At 40.7% G+C, this 18,309-nt stretch overlaps 1 protein-coding gene across 1 annotated transcript in view; it reads right to left on the bottom strand.

Annotated features, from left to right (window-relative positions):
- Positions 1-18,309, bottom strand: part of HECW1 (HECT, C2 and WW domain containing E3 ubiquitin protein ligase 1) — a 246,240-nt gene that overhangs the window by 69,205 nt on the left and 158,726 nt on the right. Inside the window, exons 15-18 of the mRNA XM_010587155.3 lie at positions 10,582-10,687; positions 9,513-9,609; positions 761-844; positions 226-335 (exon numbers count right to left, since the gene is read on the bottom strand). Of these exons, the coding sequence (XP_010585457.1) occupies positions 226-335; positions 761-844; positions 9,513-9,609; positions 10,582-10,687 (397 nt within the window). The remainder of the gene's footprint in view (positions 1-225; positions 336-760; positions 845-9,512; positions 9,610-10,581; positions 10,688-18,309) is intronic.

Here is an 18,309-nt window from a genome sequence, read left to right as displayed (position 1 = left end):
CATGGAGTTGACCGTGACTCATGGCAACTCCATGTGTGTCAGAGTAGAACTGTGCTCCACAGGGTTTTCAGTGGCTGAGTTTTCAGAAGTAGATCACCAGGCCTTTCTTCCAAGGCACCTGTGTGGGCTCAAACTGCCAACCTTTTGGCTAGCAGCTGAACATGTTAACCATTTTCACCAGCCAGGAACATTTACAGGAGGCACTTTGCCAGATACCCAAGTTACCTGGGGAGTTCTGAGGTGAGGAACAGGGTGAACAGCGGGGAGAGAAGCTGTATCCAGGGTGGAAGGCAGCCTGCAGGGGGACATAGGACATAATCTCTTCTTCAAAGAGACTGCAAAGTAAAAAAAAAAAACAAAAATTAGTTCTCTGTCCATGAGGAAGTGTTCAGGCATTGGGGGAATAGCAGTTGAAGTTCTCACAAAACAACAAAATCAGATTTAAGGGCAATATAAGAAGACAGGCACATCCCAGCTTGCAAATTCTCAGTGTTTTTGCAAACACTGATTAATCCTATGGCAAAGTCTCTGTCAATTACTATCTGTAGCTCTGGATAGCCCAGTTTTAAGTGCAAAGAACATGGCAGCAGGAGGTACAAGGGTGGGAACCCTACTTCATTTGCAGCCACTAGAATCCCCGTTGGACCAGCGGTGAACGTTTCCATCCCTGCCCCTTTCGCTGGGGCTGTGCTGCAGAACTGCCCAGTGAAGATGCTTTTCCTGATGCTGTTTCAGAAATGTGTAAGGCTTAGCTCCTTACCTCAGTAAAATGACTAGATCTGCATCACAGGACAACTTTTCAAGCCCATGATTACCCTCAGTGCGAATATAATGGATTTTCTCCCTAGAATAATGTGGGAAAGAAAACAAGAAATTACACATCAAAACATAAGCTGAGTGTAATTTTAAGTGTCAACTTGGCTAGACGGTAGGCCCAGTTCTTTGGTCAAATACTAGTCTAGTTGCCGTTATGAAGTAGTTACATGTTGTCTTAATTATCTAGTACTACTATAACAGAAATACCATAAATGGGTGGCTTTAACAAACGGAAGTTTATTCTCTCACAGTTCAGAAGGCCAGAAATCCAAATTCAGGGCACCAGCTCCAGGGGAAGACTTTCTCTCTCTGTCAGCTCTGAAGGAAGGTCCTTGTCATCAATCTTACCCTGGTCTAGGAGCCTTCCCGTGCAGGAACCCTGGGTCCAAAGGACACATTATGCTCCCAGTGCTTCTTTCTTGGTCTCTCTGTTTGCTTCTCTCTTTTATATCTCAAAAGAGATTGACTCAAAATACAGCCTAATCTTGTAGATTGAGTCCTGCCTCATTAACATAACTGCCTCTAATCCTGCCTTATTAACATCATAGAGGTAGGATTTATAACACATAGGAAAATCACATCAGATGACAAAATGGTGGACAATCACACAACATTGAAAATCATGGTCTAGCCAAGTTGATACTCATTTTTGGCACATAATTCAGTCCATAGCACATGTGATTAAATCAGTTGGCCTTGGGCAGAGCAGATTATCATCCATAATGTGGGTGGGCCTCATTCAATCAGTTAAAGGCCTTAAGAGCAAAACTGCAGGTTTCCTGAGACAGGATTCTGCCTCCAGATTCTAAATAGACATTCTGTCAGAATTCTTCTCCCTCCTCCACCATTCTGGGACACAAGACTGCCTACAAATCTTGGATTTACCAGTCCCCCACAATTGCATGAGCCAATACTTAAAATAAATCTGTCTCTTTCTTGGAAACCCTGGTGGCGTAGTGGTTAAGTGCTACGGCTGCTAACCAAAGGGTTGGCAGTTCAAATCCACCAGGTGCTCCTTGGAAACTCTATGGAGCAGTTCTACTCTGTCCTATACAGTCGCTATGAGTTGGAATCAACTCAACAGCACTGGGTTTGGTTTTTGGGTTTTGGTCTCTTTCTTTGTGTGTGTATATATATATATATATACAGGAGCCCTGGTGGTGCAATGTTAACTGAAAGGTTGGTGGTTTTAACCCACCCAGTGACTCTGTGGGAGAAAGACCTGGCAATCTGCTCCCATAAAGATTACAGCCTGGAAAACCTATGGGGCAGTTCTACCCAGTCACATGGGGTTGCTATGACATTTAAATATATATATATATATATATATATATATATATATATATATATATATATATATATATATATATATATATATTACCATTGGTTCTGTTTCTCTAGAAAATCCTGACTAACACACTAAGGAAACATCCTTTTTTGATCCCTTTTTTCTCTTCCAATATGGTGGAACAAGCAACGTTCTAACAGCCAGTGTGTTTCATGGTATTCTAAGATATCACTGCAGGTTCACACGATGCTCTGAAAGCGATTACCTCTATTTGGACTCACACAGGTACAGAAGCCAAGGAACAGAACAAAGTCAGGTCCTTGGTTAGCTAAAACAGTCAGGAAGTGGAGGACTGTACTGGGGTTATGGAGTGCTGGAAGCCATGTGAGGAAAGGGTGGGGGGGAATCTCTTGAAAAGTCTCATGCCTGGTGGAAAACTTATAATGCCACACTGCTACAGGGAGAACCTCCAGAATGGATGAGACTTAGTCTCTCAGGTCGGCATGGTGGTTAAAGAGCTCGGCTGATAACCAAAGGGCTGTAGGTTCAAATCTACCAGCTGCTCCTTGGAAACCATATGAAGCAGTTCCACTCTGTCCTATGGGGAAGTTCTGCTCTGTCCTGTGGGGTCACTATGAGTTGGAAGTGACTTGACGTCAATAGGTTTGGGTTTTTTTTTTTAGTCTCCCAGGTCAGTATGAGCACAGGCACCAATTTGTCTCTGTTTAGTTCACTCAGGAACCCTGGTGGTGCAGTAGATAAGAGCTACAGCTGCTAACCAAAAGGTTGGCAGTTCGAATCCACCAGCTGCTCCTTGGAAACTCTATGGGGCACTTCTCCTGTGTCCTATAGGGTCGACTTGACAACAATGGGTTTGGTTTTTGGTTTAGTTACACTCATCATAGTCTGATCCTTTCCACAACCTCCAACTTCAGCCTGGGAAATTGTTCCAAGTAAGTGTACAAACAAATAATATTTGTTTGAAGCAACTGAACTTTCTAATTTTCTCCCCTGACACTAATCACATATTACAAGGAGTACAGCCAAGAATCATTCCATTTCGTGTGTGCTTCAAAGGAAATACTTTTTTTTTTTTTTTTTGCCTTTCTTACATATAGCAGAAATCTGGAAATATTTATGGATTGATTTCCTTTTAATGTTTAACTTTTTTCTTTCCTTATGTTTAGATTTTTGTTTCTAGATAATTTTAGATTCACATGTAGTTGCAAGAAATAATTCATATAACCTTCACCCAGCTTTCCCCAAAGATAACATAAGTATAATTTTTAAAAATTTATTTTGAATAATACTGTAAATACAACTTTTCCCTCTCTCTGACTGTATTAACATGAATTCAGTTCTTCATCATAAATAGAATGTCTTCAGGCAAAAATATAATTGACTTGGATTTTACGTGTGAGAGTTTTTTTTTTTTTTTTAAGACAGGAAGGGAAGCTTTTTTGGCCTCTTCAAAAATACACAAAATAGAGTTAAACCAAAAAATGCACTGTGATCAAACCTATAGAAGAAGCACTAAGTTCTACCTCTGAGGAGGATTTCTGGGAGAGGTATTTTTCTTTTCGTCTCTTGGCCCTATAGAGTGGAGCTGACTCACGCTCATAGCACAGTTCCAGGACAGGCATAGGCCCCATCATAGGCAGCAGCACCCAGTCTCCTGGTTCCCTTAAGCTTGACTCCCTGAAGAGCAAGTGCTTGCTCTTGCCATTCTGTCTTTTCCATTCCATGGCCTCACAGTCAGTTTCTGATAGTCACTCTGGGATTTGTTTTTGATGAGATATTTGAGTTCTGTCATGGATTGAATTGTGTCCCCCCAAAATGTGTGTCAACTTGGCTAGGCCATGATTCCCAGTATTGTGTGACTGTCCACCATTTTGTCATCTGATTTGATTTTCCTATGTGTTATAAATCTTACCTCTATGATGTTAATGAGGTGGGATTAGGGGCAGTTATGTTAATGAGGCAGGACTCAATCTAAGAGATTAGGTTGTGTTTTGAAACCAATCTCTTTTGAGATATAAAAGAGAGAAGCAAGCAGAGAGACATGGGGACTTCATACCACCAAGAAAGCACTGCAGGGAGCAGAGCGCATCCTTTGGACCTGGGGTCCTCGCATCTGAGAAGCTCCTAGTCCGGAGGAAGATTGATGACAAAGGCCTTCCTCCAGAGCCTACAGAGAAAGCCTTCCCCTGGAGCCGATGCCCTGAATTTAGACTTCTAGCCTACTAGACTGTGAGAGAGTAAATTTTTGTTTGTTAAAGCCATCCACTTGTGGTATTTCTGTTACAGCAGCACTATACAACTAAGACAGGCTTTTAACCCGGGGTCCATAGTTCTCTCTCTCTCTCTCTCTTTTTTTTAATTGTGCTTTAGGTGAAAGTTTCCAGAGTAAATTAGTTCATAGTTCTCTTAGGGTCCATTAACCACCAGAAACTGTATGCAAAGTTTTATGTTTATATGTGAGGGAGGGTCTATAATAGTTTTCATCAGATCTTCAAAGGGGTCCATGACCCTAAAAAGGTTTTTAGTTTCAATACTTGATAATTTCTGATTGGAAATAGGGATTTCCCATTCTAAATGCCCTGATTCTAGGCCTCACACACCCCTTCAGCTCTGGAAAATTATAATTGTGTAATTTCACACTGCAACAAAAGCTTTAAGATTTCTTGAATTTTACTATGATAGTACACAATAGGATTGGAAACAGTTTCCCTTCCTTTGGAAATATATTTCACTCTTTAATACAAGAGGATACTTTTTTTTTTTTCACTTTTCAAACAATTTAAGTGGGACTCTAGTGCTTTTGAAGCCCTGGTGGTGCAGTGGTTAAGAGCTCAGCAGCAAATGAAAAGGTCAGCAGTTCAAATCTACAAGTTGCTCCTTGGAAACCCTACGGGGCAGCTCTATGCTGTCCTACAGGGTCGCTATGACTTGGAATCAACTCGATGGCATCAGGTTTGTTTAATTTGCTAGTGCCTTTGGTGAGTTCAAATTTCTCCAAAAAGGAAGCAGCAGTGAAATCATTACCTAGTGGTGGAATCAGTAATATAAAAAAAAAAAAACAAAAAAAAAACTCAAGAGCAGTAATGTGTCAGAAACTCTTTGGCTAATACAACTCCTCTGAATATCCATGAAAATCCCCTATACGCTTAGGTATTACGAGTCAAAGAGAAGCCCATGAATGAATGACCCATACCACTGAGTTGGCATTGTCCTCTGTGGCTCAGTAACGAGACCTGGAGAGATAATTCTTAAGACTTAGACGTAAGTGGAAGTGACACTTACGCATTCTAAAGTTCATTTGTTCATGCTAAAGACCTCTCATTTTCTCTAAAAGTAATTAGTGTTTCCTGTGTGGCTATGAGTCAGAATCAATTTGACGACAATCGGTTTGGTTTTTTTTGTGTGTGTGTTCAAAGCTGAAAGCCAGGTTCTGAGGGGGGAAGAGCAGTACAAAGATAAGAAAGATATAGATCCTGCTCTAAAGAGTATACAGTGTTGTGGGGAGACATAAATAAGGGGTGTAATACATGAGGTCAGCTCCCACCACCACCCATTGCTATTGAGTTGATTCTGATTCATGGAGACCCTGTTCAGTAGAGCTGTCCTAAGTAGAATTTTCAATGGCTGAATTTTGGGAAGTAGAACATCAGGGTAGATGCCTCCTCTGGGTAGACTTGAACCACTAACCTTTCAGCTAGCAGCAAGTGTTAACCGCTTGTACTGCTCAGGGAGTCCAATGCATGAGATGATGGGAAAATATCTTAGGGGAGCAAAAACCATGCTATTAAAATAAGGTAAAAGGAACATCGAAGTCTGCCTGGATCATCAAATTTTTGCAAAGGAGGGAGCATTTGATCTGAATCTTTAAAACAAAATGAGATGCCCTTATGAGAGAAGTCATTCTAGTAGAGGGGAAGGCAGAGAGTAAACAGTTTGGTAAAGGTAGAAAATGGTGGAGGATTAAAAATTAGAGACAGGATGGAGAGTCAGGTTAGGGCCAGACTTTGGGGACCTTGGAAATTGTGATTAGCAATCTGGACTTTATTTCAACACAGTGGAAATCGTGGAAGTTTTTCTGAAGGACAGGAGTGGCATAATTTGATCTGTGGTATAAGAAGGTAACTTGGTTATAATAGAGTGGAGAGAGAATACCTTTTAAGAGACCCCTACAAAGTCAAGAAGAAAGACGGTAAAGACCTAAACTTGGACCGTGGTAGGGAGAAGAGAAAGGGAGGCCTGGAAGAGAGAAAGTGAGGAGGTAAATGTTTAAGATTGGAGGTGGAGGAAGAGGGAGAAGTTGAGATGAGGGGCAGCTGGGAGGACGGTGGTTCTAATTTATGCAGAATAAGAACACAGGGAAAAGAGATGTCAATGAGGTGGTTGTAGAAGGGGAAGAATAGTGAATAATCCCTCCTGGAGAGGTTAGCAAGGATTTGAATGACAAAGGTGCTATTTTAAGGCATTGGTGATTCTCTGAGGAAGTCAAAGTGGAGTATTACAGGTGTCATCCAGAATCCGAAGAGTGCACCAAATGGAAATAGAAGAATTAGAAGCAGTCATTGCCTGGACTCCTAATCACCTTACTTCCTCCTTTACACAAATCCCCCTTTAAACATGTCAATAATGTCCACGTTATGGGCCCGCATTTCAGTAATAAGGGGACTGAGAGTAGAGGATTGAATAATATGCCCTGATCAATAGTCCATAAGTGGTGGAGCAAGAATTCAAACTCCAAGGAACACACTCTTAACCACCATGCATCTCCAGCTTTGGAAGTGTTGAGTAGTAAGTTGAAGAAGAGAGACCTTTGAATACCTTGGTAAGAAACCAGGATTTAAGTTCAGGGATATTTTCTCTTTTCATCACTTTGGAATGGAATTTCCCTTCCAGACAAAGTGATCCAGAGTGTCAGAGGTACTCGCTCAAAGATGATTCTAATGGACAATATGATTTAAGTGGTTAGAGCATAAATATGAACTTTTTGCTTGCTTAGTTGTTTATTTTTTTTAATAAGGTCATCCAACATTGCATCAAGCATTGTTGTTAGGTGCTGTAGAGTCAGTTCCGACTCATAGCACCCTATGTACAACAGAATGAAACACTGCCGGGTCCCGCGTCATCTTTGCAACCCTTGCTGTGTTTGAGCCCATTGTTGCAGCCACTGTGTCAATCCATCTCACTGAGGGTCTTCCTCTTTTTCGTTGACCCTCTACTTTACCAAGAAATCCTCACTTCTAAGGAGCATTCTAGCTGTACTTATTCCAAGATAGATTTGTTTGTTCTTCTGGTAGTCCATGGTATATTTAAGATTCTTTTTCAACGCCATAATTCAAAGGCATTAATTCTTTGGTCTTCCTTATTCACTGTCCAGCTTTCACATGCATATGAGGCCATTGAAAATACCATGGCTTGGGTCAGGTGCACCTTAGTTCTCAAAGTGACATTTTTGCTTTCTAACACTTTAAAAGATCTTTTGCAGCAGATTTGCCCAATGCTATATGTCATTTCATTTCTTGACTGCTGCTTCCATGGATGTTGATTGTGGATCCAAGTACAATGAAATCCTGGACAACTTCAATATTTCTCCATTCATCACGATGTTGCTTACTGGCCTAGTTGTGAGGATTTTTGTTTTCTTCATGTTGAGGTGTAATCCAAAATGAAGGCTGTAGTCTTTGATCTTCATCAGTAAGTGTTTCAAGTCCTCTTCACTTTCAGCAAGCAAGGCTGTTCCATCTGAATATTGTAGGTTGTTAATGAGTCTTTCTCCAATCCTGCTTTCTTCTTCGTGTAGTCCAGATTCTTGGATTATTTGCTCAGCATACAGATTGAATAAGTATGGTGAAAGGATACAACCCTGACACACAACTTTCTTGACTTTAAACCACACACTATTCCCTTGTTCTGTCTGAATGGCTGCCTCTGGGTCTATGTACAGGTTCCATATGAGCACAATTAAGTGTTCTGGAATTCCCATTCTTCACAATGTTACCCATAATTTGTTATGATCCACACAGTTGAATGCCTTTGCATAGTCAATAAAACACAGGTAAATGTCTTTCTGGTATTGTCTTCTTTCAGCCAGGGTCCACCTGACATCAGCAATGATATCCCTCGTTCCATATCCTCTTCTGAATCTGGCTTGAATTTCTGGAAGTTTCCTGTTGATGCACTGGTGCAACTGCTTCTGAATTATCTTCAGCAAAATTTTACCTGTGTGTGATATTAATGGTATTGTTTGATAATTTCAGCATTCTGTTGGATCACCTTTCTTTGGAATAGGCACAAATATGGATCTCTTCTCGTTGTTTGGCCAGGTAGCTGTCTTCCAAATTTCTTGGCATAGATGAGTGAGGAACTCTAGCACTCTGTTTGTTGAAACATCTCAATTGGTACTCCAACAATTTCTAGAGCCGTGTTTATTGCCAATGCCTTCAATGCAGCTTGGACTTCTTTCTTCAGTACCATCAGTTCCTGATCATATGCTGCCTCCTGAAGTGGCTGAACATTGACCAGTTCTTTCTGGTATAGTGACTCTGTGTATTCCTTCCATCTTCTTTTGTTGCTTCCTGTGTCACTCAATATTTTGCCTATAGAATCCTTCAATATTGCGACTGCAGGCTTGAGTTTTTCTTCATGTCTTTCAGCTTGAGAAATGCTGAGCATGTTCTTCCTTTTGGTTTTCTAACTCCAGGTCTTAGCACATTTCATTATAATACTTCACTTCGTCTTCTTGAATCCCCCTTCAACATCCTCTGTTCAGCTTTTACTTCATCATTCCTTCTGTTTGCTTTAGCTACTTTATATTCAATTAAATGTTCATGCATTTAGCATTAAACAGTTATATTTCAAAAATAAAAAATCATGCTTTTTTACACAAATAATTTTGATAATAAAAGCTATTTCTCTTCCTTTCTCTGTTCTCTTCCAAATCAATGGAAATCACTTTAGCATCGTATAAATATGTAACCTGGCAATAGGAGTCTCTGGGTAGTGCAGTTAAAGTGCTTGTAGCTAACTAAAAGGTTGGCGGTTTGAGTCCACCCAGGTGAACCTTGGAAAAAAGGCCTGGTGATCTAGTTCTGAAAAATCTGCCATTGAAAACCCTATGGAGCACAGTTCTACTCTGAAACTCATGGAGTCACCATAAGTAGGAATAGACTCCATTGCCACTGGTTTTTAACCTGGAAATATGAGCCTCTCTGATTGTGCCACTTCCCAGAACACTAGAACCCCCTGGGTCCTTCATTTTGAGGATTCAAGTTATAAACTAAATGCACAAATAAAATGCATTATCAGCTCTAGCTCTCTCCCCACAGAGGTGCTTTCCACCTTGGTTAATAGCTGGAGAGACCCAGAGTTACAGGGACAAGAGACGAGCCCCTACCTGAGTACATGGTTTCTTGCCAAGCTTGGCTGACGCTCTTGCAGCATTTCAAAAATGTTTGGCTGGCGCAGAAATGCCACAATCTTGTCATTATATGCTGAAACAGACAAAAGGGCAGAGTAGAGGTTGAGTCCGCAGCCCAGAGATAATTTCTCTGAGGACTGGAAAATGGTTGCTTGACATACTGGGATTAATGTCCGTGTTTGAAAGGCAGGAAGCATATTCATCAAAAAAAAGTAAGCTGTTGAGGTTTTTCTTCTTCATGTGACATAACTGCATTATTATTTTTAAAAGATCAGACTAAAAACGAACCAGATCTAAGTTAATCAGCCTTAATATCCACTTGCGTGTTGTCCTTCCTTTCACCTAAAATAACTGGGTGTTAACTCATCCCTGTGTGAACAGATGAAGGACAGTAAAATGGTTCTCCAGGGTGAAGGAGATGCCTCTCTTCCTTCTAACTTCTCCTGGTCATTGTACTATAGTTCTTATGACAAAAGATTCTGAGTTCAAAGAAATCTTTTTCTGAGCACTCTACACTGGCGACTCATGGCCATGAGTTAATTTCCCAGTAGTGATAATGGAAGTACCAGAATCCATTTAGACCCTCTCATCTCATTTCCCTTGATACTGGAGACATGTATTTTGGAAAGAGGTATGTAGTTGGGGTAAAGGGTGAAGATTCTGAGAATTCTTTTTCATAAATATGTGGAAAAGAGAAGTACAAATCAAAATCTGCTTCTAACAACAGTGAAATCCATCACCTCATTTGAACTATACCCTCTTGTACTGAGGTAACAAATCACTTAATGGAATAAAGAAAAAAGGCTATTAGGATTGGGAAGAGAATACAGGAGAGAGAGGAATGAGAAGAGAGGAGGACGAAATTAACAGGAAGGGGGAAGAGAAAAGGGGCAAAGGGGAGGATGGGAACAAAGGGTGGGGGGAGTAGACAGAACCATGACAGAGGAGAAAGGAAACACGGAATCTTGAATATTAAAGGATTCATGACAAGAAAAACAAGTCTAAGTGTTGGTTACCCATGGGTGCAGAGAAGTGTGATACCTACCCAGTGGCAAGGACTCATGTTGATGTTGGCTTCGAATAGCAGCTACTAGGCTGTGTCCTGGCCGGGCCAGTAAAGAGGCTCCTCTGTTTCTGGAGACTTCTGAGGCCTAATTTCAAAATAAAAATGAAGCATTGGAAATCTGCCATCAATTTAATATGATCTTTTGATACCAATTTTTCATTAGAGGGGTAAAAGACCTTAACATTACCTAAGTTGAAAGAGTAATAAAGTTACAATCCCCAAAGTACTGGTAAAAAGGCAAGTTAAAAAAAAGAAGACAAAGTAGAGTGGTTTATGTGCTATATTATGGTTTTTAGGAAAGTGATTCTGTCAAATGTCATGAATGTTAATCACATTTATGACATTTAAAAGGCTAAGAAAACATTTCTTTCATAAATATGTTAAAGAGAGAATTCTAGGTAAATTATTAGTAGTAAAAGTAGGTTTATTACCCTCTCTTCCAAGAAGTAGCATTGAACTTCAATAGTGAATGTGAAATGGATTTGCTATTTTAGATGCTATTTATTAAACTCAAATGGCCATTCTTTGTTGAGATGCCTATTATTCTAACCACTATACTGGCAGCTCTTCACGTAGTATCTTATATACTCAAAACTGTTCTGTAAAATAAGCATTGTTAACCCCAGTTTCAAAGTGGGGAAACTGAGGATCAGAGAAGTTGAGTCAGTTGTTCCAAAATTTTCTTCTGAGAGATGAGTCAGGATTCTAACTGATGCCTGACTGCAAAGCACGCTTCTCTCTCATGCTACTGGCCTGCATTTAATATCCTGGTTTTGGTTGAGCATTTTGACAAAACTTCATGGGATAAATGCCTTGCTTCACTCAAAAGTGCTATCTGTGATGATTAACTTTAAGCTAACTGAATTTGATTTTTAATTTGAATAAATCCCCTAAGTTCTAGGGCACGACAATGAAATTTCTACCTTTACTCCATCTACATTTTGCTCCTTAAGGCCCATGAAGAGTCAGCTATTAAAACCTAGGCACTAGCTGTTTTCCACATTACAATGTATTCACCAGATATATATGGTTTAGTGTAAAATATAACTAATTCTGTGACATTTGGCAAAGTATGCTTAAATAGGCTTTAAACCTATTTTAAAATTTTGAAGATAACTTTGTAAGATATCTATAAAAAGCTAAAACATTCAGATATGAAAAGAAAGAAAACTCTCCCTGTGAAAGCAGTATGAAATTCACTCATATATAATTCAGAAGAGGTGATGAGAATCTATGCTACTAGGTCTAGAAAGGTCAAGTCAATTCAAAGTGGTGACTTTAAAGACTAGACCGTATGTGTACTGCTGATGATAATGTAAGACGGAGAACATATGACTTCCTAATTAAAGACATGGTAATTGCTGGTTTTCTTTCTGGGTCCTACTTCCATGCTCCACACAGACAAGAATAACAACGTTTGTTTGCAGAAATGTGCTGCTAATTCACTATCCGCCTGTGGCAGTCTTTGAGCTGCTTTTCTGGAAGAAGGGACTCAAATCCATCCTCCATTTCTCATAGTCCATCACTCACTTGAAGGACAGGGAATAGACTCTTTGCCAGTGAGGCTGGACTTCTCATTTTGATGCCATTAGCACTCAGCTCTGTCCAGCTGGTATAGCCAGATATGAAGACTCAGAAGCTGGTATTTATGCAGCAGTATCTCCCAGTCTCAATGAAATATTTATAGTGCAAAGTGATGAAAGAAAGGTTTGCTGATTATTAGAGCACTCAGTATTGAGTCCCTAAGTTTCTCCTTTTTTTCCACACACGAACTAATATGCAAAGCCTTTCAGGACTGAAATGAGACATCTACGGGAGAAAATGTTTCTCTTTTCCTTGTTTCTGTTATTAGGTGCTGTTGAGTTGATTCCGTCCGAGTCACAGCGACTCCACGCACAACAGAACGAAACACTGCCCGGTCCTACACCATCCTCATAATTCCCTTGGAAACAAATATGTCCGTCTGCCTTCATGTGTGTTTAAAGTATTTTTAAGGCTACAAAGACAAGATTCTTCAAGACCACTAAACTGAAGATTATCTAACGGATGCGTTACAGAGGGAAATTGGGGAAGTGGATAGATCTGATAACTGAACTGGAGACAGCTTGGCTGTGCACTGAACTCAGACATACTTGCTGTCTCACTCTGGGCAAAGGTGCCTAATTGTCAGTAGGTGGCCCCAGAATGAAGAGGACCCTGGAACAGAAAGAAGCTAACCTCTCTTCCTGGCTGTCTGTCGCAGGTATTCAGTATTGCAGATGCACTTTAGGGAAAGATGGTGTCTACTACTGAGGTCACCTGTTCACTGGCAAAACTAAGCCAGGTTGAAAGACTTCAGAAACTAGATGAAGGCCAGGTACTCTGCACGGAGATGACTCACTGACGAATCGGCTTGAGGCAAACTATAAGTGCAGTGGAGGAAATGATGCAGGGAGATGGTGGATATGAGGGGTCTCTGAGCCACAGAAACATCTTTCGGGGGTAAAGGAGGCGATCACAGTTGGCACTAGATGGCCTACAGACTTAGAGCCCAGAGGCTGGGAGGGTTAGACACAAATGTCCTCTCCACCTGGGGGCCCTGGAGTGTACAGGGATGAAGACAATTTCAGGCAGTGCTGGAGGGGATTCTGAGATTCAAAGGTTGGGCAAGAATTAAATATGCACTGAGGGTCCTTCCAGACCTGAAGTGGTACCAAACGATCCATTCCGAGATTGATGTCTAATATAACTGAGTGACTGAAGTGGACTTCACTGATAACATTGCTTTTCTAAACCAAAAATAACCAAACCTTTTACTGTCAATTCTGACTCATGGCGACCCCAAGTGTCACAGAGTAGAACTGTGCTCCACATGGTTTTCAATGGAATGTAATCTTATGGAAGCAGATTGCCAAGCTTTTCTTCTGTGGGCTTGCTGGGTGGGTTCGAACCTCCAACCTTGGGTTAGTAGCCGAGAGGAAACTGCACCACCCAGGTACCTAACATTGCTTTTCTAATGACTGAAAATGCATAGAAGAATGAATTTTCCACGTAAAAGCCAAATTACCATGACTCATTGAATTCCTTGTCATTCACTCAATCTTTTTTCCTTACTGAGATTTCAGGTGCATGTGTGTGCACGTGCACAAATGTGTGTTTTCTCCCACTGGCCTGTCTCTCCCTGGATGCACCAAGACTATTTGCCTGGATAGAACCTAGTTTGCAGCAGGGACTATTTTCAGGGTTCCTTTTTTCGTTTGATGTTGATAGCTTTAATCAAAATTGTAAATGGGAAAACTTCAAACATTGAGCTCTCTAGACAAAACAAAATAGATATGCCCAGAAAATAGGTTTTGGTAACTGGTAAACAAGCTTCTCTTCTGCATAGCAATTTGGAAATGCAAACTGGTGGGTTTTTTTATTTTAAGCTGTGATTGAAAATTGTAGGTTTTAGATTGCATTTGGGTTAATAATCAGCTAACACTCTCCCTGAAAACACTGGGGACCTGATGGTAAGCAAACTAGCATGAACAGAGAAAAGGTCCAAATGGTGAATTTATATCCTCTTTAGATCCCTTTTGGTTTCTTCTAAAATTAGATCATTTGCAAAGTTTTTAGAATTATCTTGGAACATATTTATAATAGTAAATAATGGGCAACAAAGATAATGTACAAAAAAAGGTTTGAGTTAAATTATGATACATCCATATGACAAAATATTACAGAAGAACTTTAATGGCATGGAAACTATCCACAAAGTAATGCGATGATAAAATAGGACAGAGAACCACAAAAAACATGATCCCATTTTTTACTTCTATGTGTATCAGGGCGTGTCTCCAGGTGAGGTATTACGGCTTTAAGTTCTTTCCCACTCATTACGTATTGTTTATAATTAAAAAAGTTACTTTCAAGTGTGTCAGACTTTTACAAACTTCCAACCAAACCTGCAATCAAGTCTAGGTTATAAGAAATCAAGAGGTAAATTACCAAAGGTAAGAAGCAATGCAGAAATGACTCTCCCAAAAGGCAAGCTTCCTGAATGAGGACTCTTCCATGTCATCAGAGCCAGTGAAATGACTTTTGCCATCAAAGAAGCTCATTGCACAGAATGACTAAGAGTGACTTCTGCCTTTAAAGTGAAAAGTAAATATCTCTTCCCCACTAAACTCTCACTCTTTCCTGAAGCAATCATTGTTAAGATTTGTTGTGTGTGCCCTTCCAGAAATTTTCTATGGCTAATCAATCGTTTTCTAACTTGACCAAGATAAAGTCGTCAAAGAAATGAAAATTATGTGTTCTGCTTATCCTTCCTTATTAGTTAATTTATATTGCCAATGACACTGTACATAAGGTAAATTTGTTAACTTGCAGTGATTTTCTTACTGATAGGACCATGGATCCAATATTTATAGTCCTATTTTTTTTTTATACCCTACCCGTTTATCTATATCCAACTCCATTTTCAATTCCCTTATGGATAGAGATTGATGCATTTGAACTGTGGTATTGAAAATACTGTGGACTTCTAGAAGAACTAAAAAAGTCAGTCTTAGAAGAAATATAACCAGAATGCTCCTTAGTAGCAAGGATGGCGAGATTTTGGCTTGCTTACTTTGGACATGTTATCAGGAAAGATCAATCACTCAAAAAGGACATCATACTTTGTAGAGTAGAGGGTCAGTGAAAATGAGAGAAACATTCAATGAAAGGGACTGGCACAACAGCCGCAACGATGGACTCAAACATACCAACAATCATGAAAATGGCACAGGACTGGGCAATGTTTTGTTCTAAGGTCACCGTGAGTTGGAATAAACTCCATGGCAACTGACAACAACAACAGCTGAGGTCTGCTTTATTGGTATCAAAACACATTGCAGACAGAAGTGTGACAGCATTAAAATGAAAGTCAAAGTGTCAAATGATGATCTTTTGATGCATATAATCCTATATTCCTGAGCACTTCCTTCAGGAATCTGTCTGAAAATTTCCCAGGTAAGGTAAAGGCTACTCCAAAAGATGTTTAACAGTGTCTCTATTAATAACCTATTATTGGGTTTTTAAGGGAAAATTTCACCACTTAGGATCCTGAACACAGAAACTTATTTTAATTCTGTCCTTGAGTGCAATTTATAAGAAAATTAACTGCTGAGCAAAGCAACACTCAAGAGAATGGCTCATGAAGGTGTAAATAAAATATCGATTCCTAAGATTGTGGCGTAAGAAATGTCTAATTTCCCATTGCCGGTGATACATGAAACAGAAGAATCATGGATTATGGAAATAATTCACCAATTATTCCTGCATTTCATGTTTCCATCTGTGTAACTGTCATTTCTAATTGGCTTTCCCTCTGTTTTCACACCCGTTACTAATTTATCTTGATAGGCTTGTCTTCTTCTCCACCTGGCTTTCCTGCTTATCTTACCTGTGAGTCATTAGTGGGACTATGATTAGTCACTAGGAAGTCACAAGTACTGGAAACTTGGTGTCAAGCCTCACAGACTCTGAAAATCACAGAACTGAAGTACACCTTACAGTCACTCAGTCTCCTCGTCTCCATTTGCAGATGACAAAACTGAGGCCTCCGGAAGGAAAGGAAGACACAATAATACACAGCTCCTCTGTGGGAAGGGAGCCCTGGTGGCACAGTGGTTAAGCATTTGGTTACTAACCAAATGGTTGGCAGTTCAATTCCACCAGTCGCTCCTTGGAAACCCTATGGGGCAGTTCCACTCTGTCCTATAGGGTCGCTATGAGTCAGAATCAACTCCATGGCAATGGGTTTGATTTTATTTTTTTCTGTGGGAAGAGTCCCCGGAAGGTGCAAAAGGTTAATGTACTTTGCTGCTAACTGAAAGGTTGGAAAGGTTGGAGGTTCGAGTCCATCCAGAGCCACCTTTGAAGAGGGCCTGGTCATCTACTTGCAGAAAAACCAGCCACTGAAAACCCCGTGGAGAATAGTTCTACTCTGACGCACAGGGGATTGCCATGAGTTGCAGCTGACTCAACAGCAGCTGGTTTTGGTTCCTCTGTGTGAAGCCAGAGCTGGGACGACACCCAATCTGCTGACTTAAATTGGGGTTACTCTTTGCTTTGCACTTCACGATTCCCTCGTGGTTTCTTCCTTCAGGGTGTTCTTTGTTTTCACTTTGTGTCCCTTTTTCACCCTGACTTAGGGCCTCATTATCTACAACTGGATTGTGGCAGTGGTTTTCTAAAGAGTCTTTCTCTCTCAAATTCCTTTTCACTGCAAACCTTCCTAATCATTGCCTCCAGAATCTCCCTTTTAAAATACTGTCTACACTGGACTGGGAGTTAGAACATCTGAGCTGTGGTCATGAATGCCCATGTGACCTAGGTTCTTGTAAGTACAGTTTACTTGACTGTAAAATATGGCCCTTAACTGAGACGGTACTACCGGGTATTGGGAAATCCCTGGGGCTTTTGTTGTCAACATCACAATGACTGGTGAGGTGGGTGCACTGCTGACACTAGTGTGTGAGGCCAGGGAAGCTAAAGGTCCTGCAGTGGAATGGGACAATTCCACACATTCAAAAATTGTCCCGCCCTCAGAAGCCCCATCAGCCTGAGACCAGAAGAACTAGATGGTGCCCAGCTACCACCAATGACTGCCCTGACGGGACAGAACAGAGAATCCCTGATGGAACAGGAGAAAAGTGGGATGCAGACCTCAAATTCTAGTAAAGGACCAGACTTAATGGTCTGACTGAGACTGTAGGGACCCCAGAGGTCATGGTTCCCGGACTCTCTGTTAGCTCAAAACTAAAGCTATCCCCAAAGCCAACTCTTCAGACAGGGATTGGATGGGACTATAAGACAGAAAAAGATACTGGTGAGGAGTGAGCTTCTTGGCTCAAGTAGACACATGAGGCTATTTGGGGAGCTTCTTTCTGGAGGCAAAATGAGAAGGCAGAAGGCGACAGGAGCTGGTTGAATGGGCATGGGAAATACAGGGTGGAGATGGGGAGCGTGCTGTCACATTGTAGGAACAGCAACTAGGGCCACATAACAATGTGTGCGTAAGTTTTTATATGAGACACTGACTTGAATTGTAAACTTTCACTTAAAGCACACAAACAAAAAAATTGTCCTGCTCTAAAGGCCATGGTGTAGTGGTTAAAGCACTTGGCTGCGAACCAGAAGGTTGGCAGTCTGAACCCACCAGCTGCCCCATGGGAAAAAGATATGGCAGTCTGCTTCCATAAAGATTACAGCCTTGAAAACCCTGTGGGACAGGTCTATTTTGTCTTATAGGGTCCTTATGAATAGGAATAGACTCGATGGCAATGAGTTTGGCTTTTTTTTGAAAATGCCAATAGTCTTCCCCTGCTGAGAAACAATGAGCGAAATGATCTCTAAAGACCATTTCTACACAAAAATTATCATATTATTGCTCTCAAATTAATTCAGTGGGTTCATAAAAAAAGTCCCAACTCTTCCATGTGGCATTCAACGCTTTTCAAAAACCAAGACAGAGCAAATGGGACTTACTATTCTGGCCATACTGAACCATTGGCTCTCTTCCCATGAAACTTTCTCAATCCTATCTCTGTATCTTTGCTTATGCTGTCCTTTTTGTGACTGCCCTTCCTCCTTTATCCCTAGCCAGATTCTACCTATTTTCACCTAGCTCAGAAACTTTCTTTTATAGACACCTTTCCTTGGTCACTTTTGAGCTCCAACAGCACTCATCCTAACCTC

This window comes from Loxodonta africana, chromosome 8, assembly GCF_030014295.1.
Source record: "Loxodonta africana isolate mLoxAfr1 chromosome 8, mLoxAfr1.hap2, whole genome shotgun sequence".
Lineage (NCBI taxonomy): Eukaryota > Metazoa > Chordata > Mammalia > Proboscidea > Elephantidae > Loxodonta > Loxodonta africana.
This window is presented reverse-complemented; position numbering and strand designations above follow the sequence as displayed.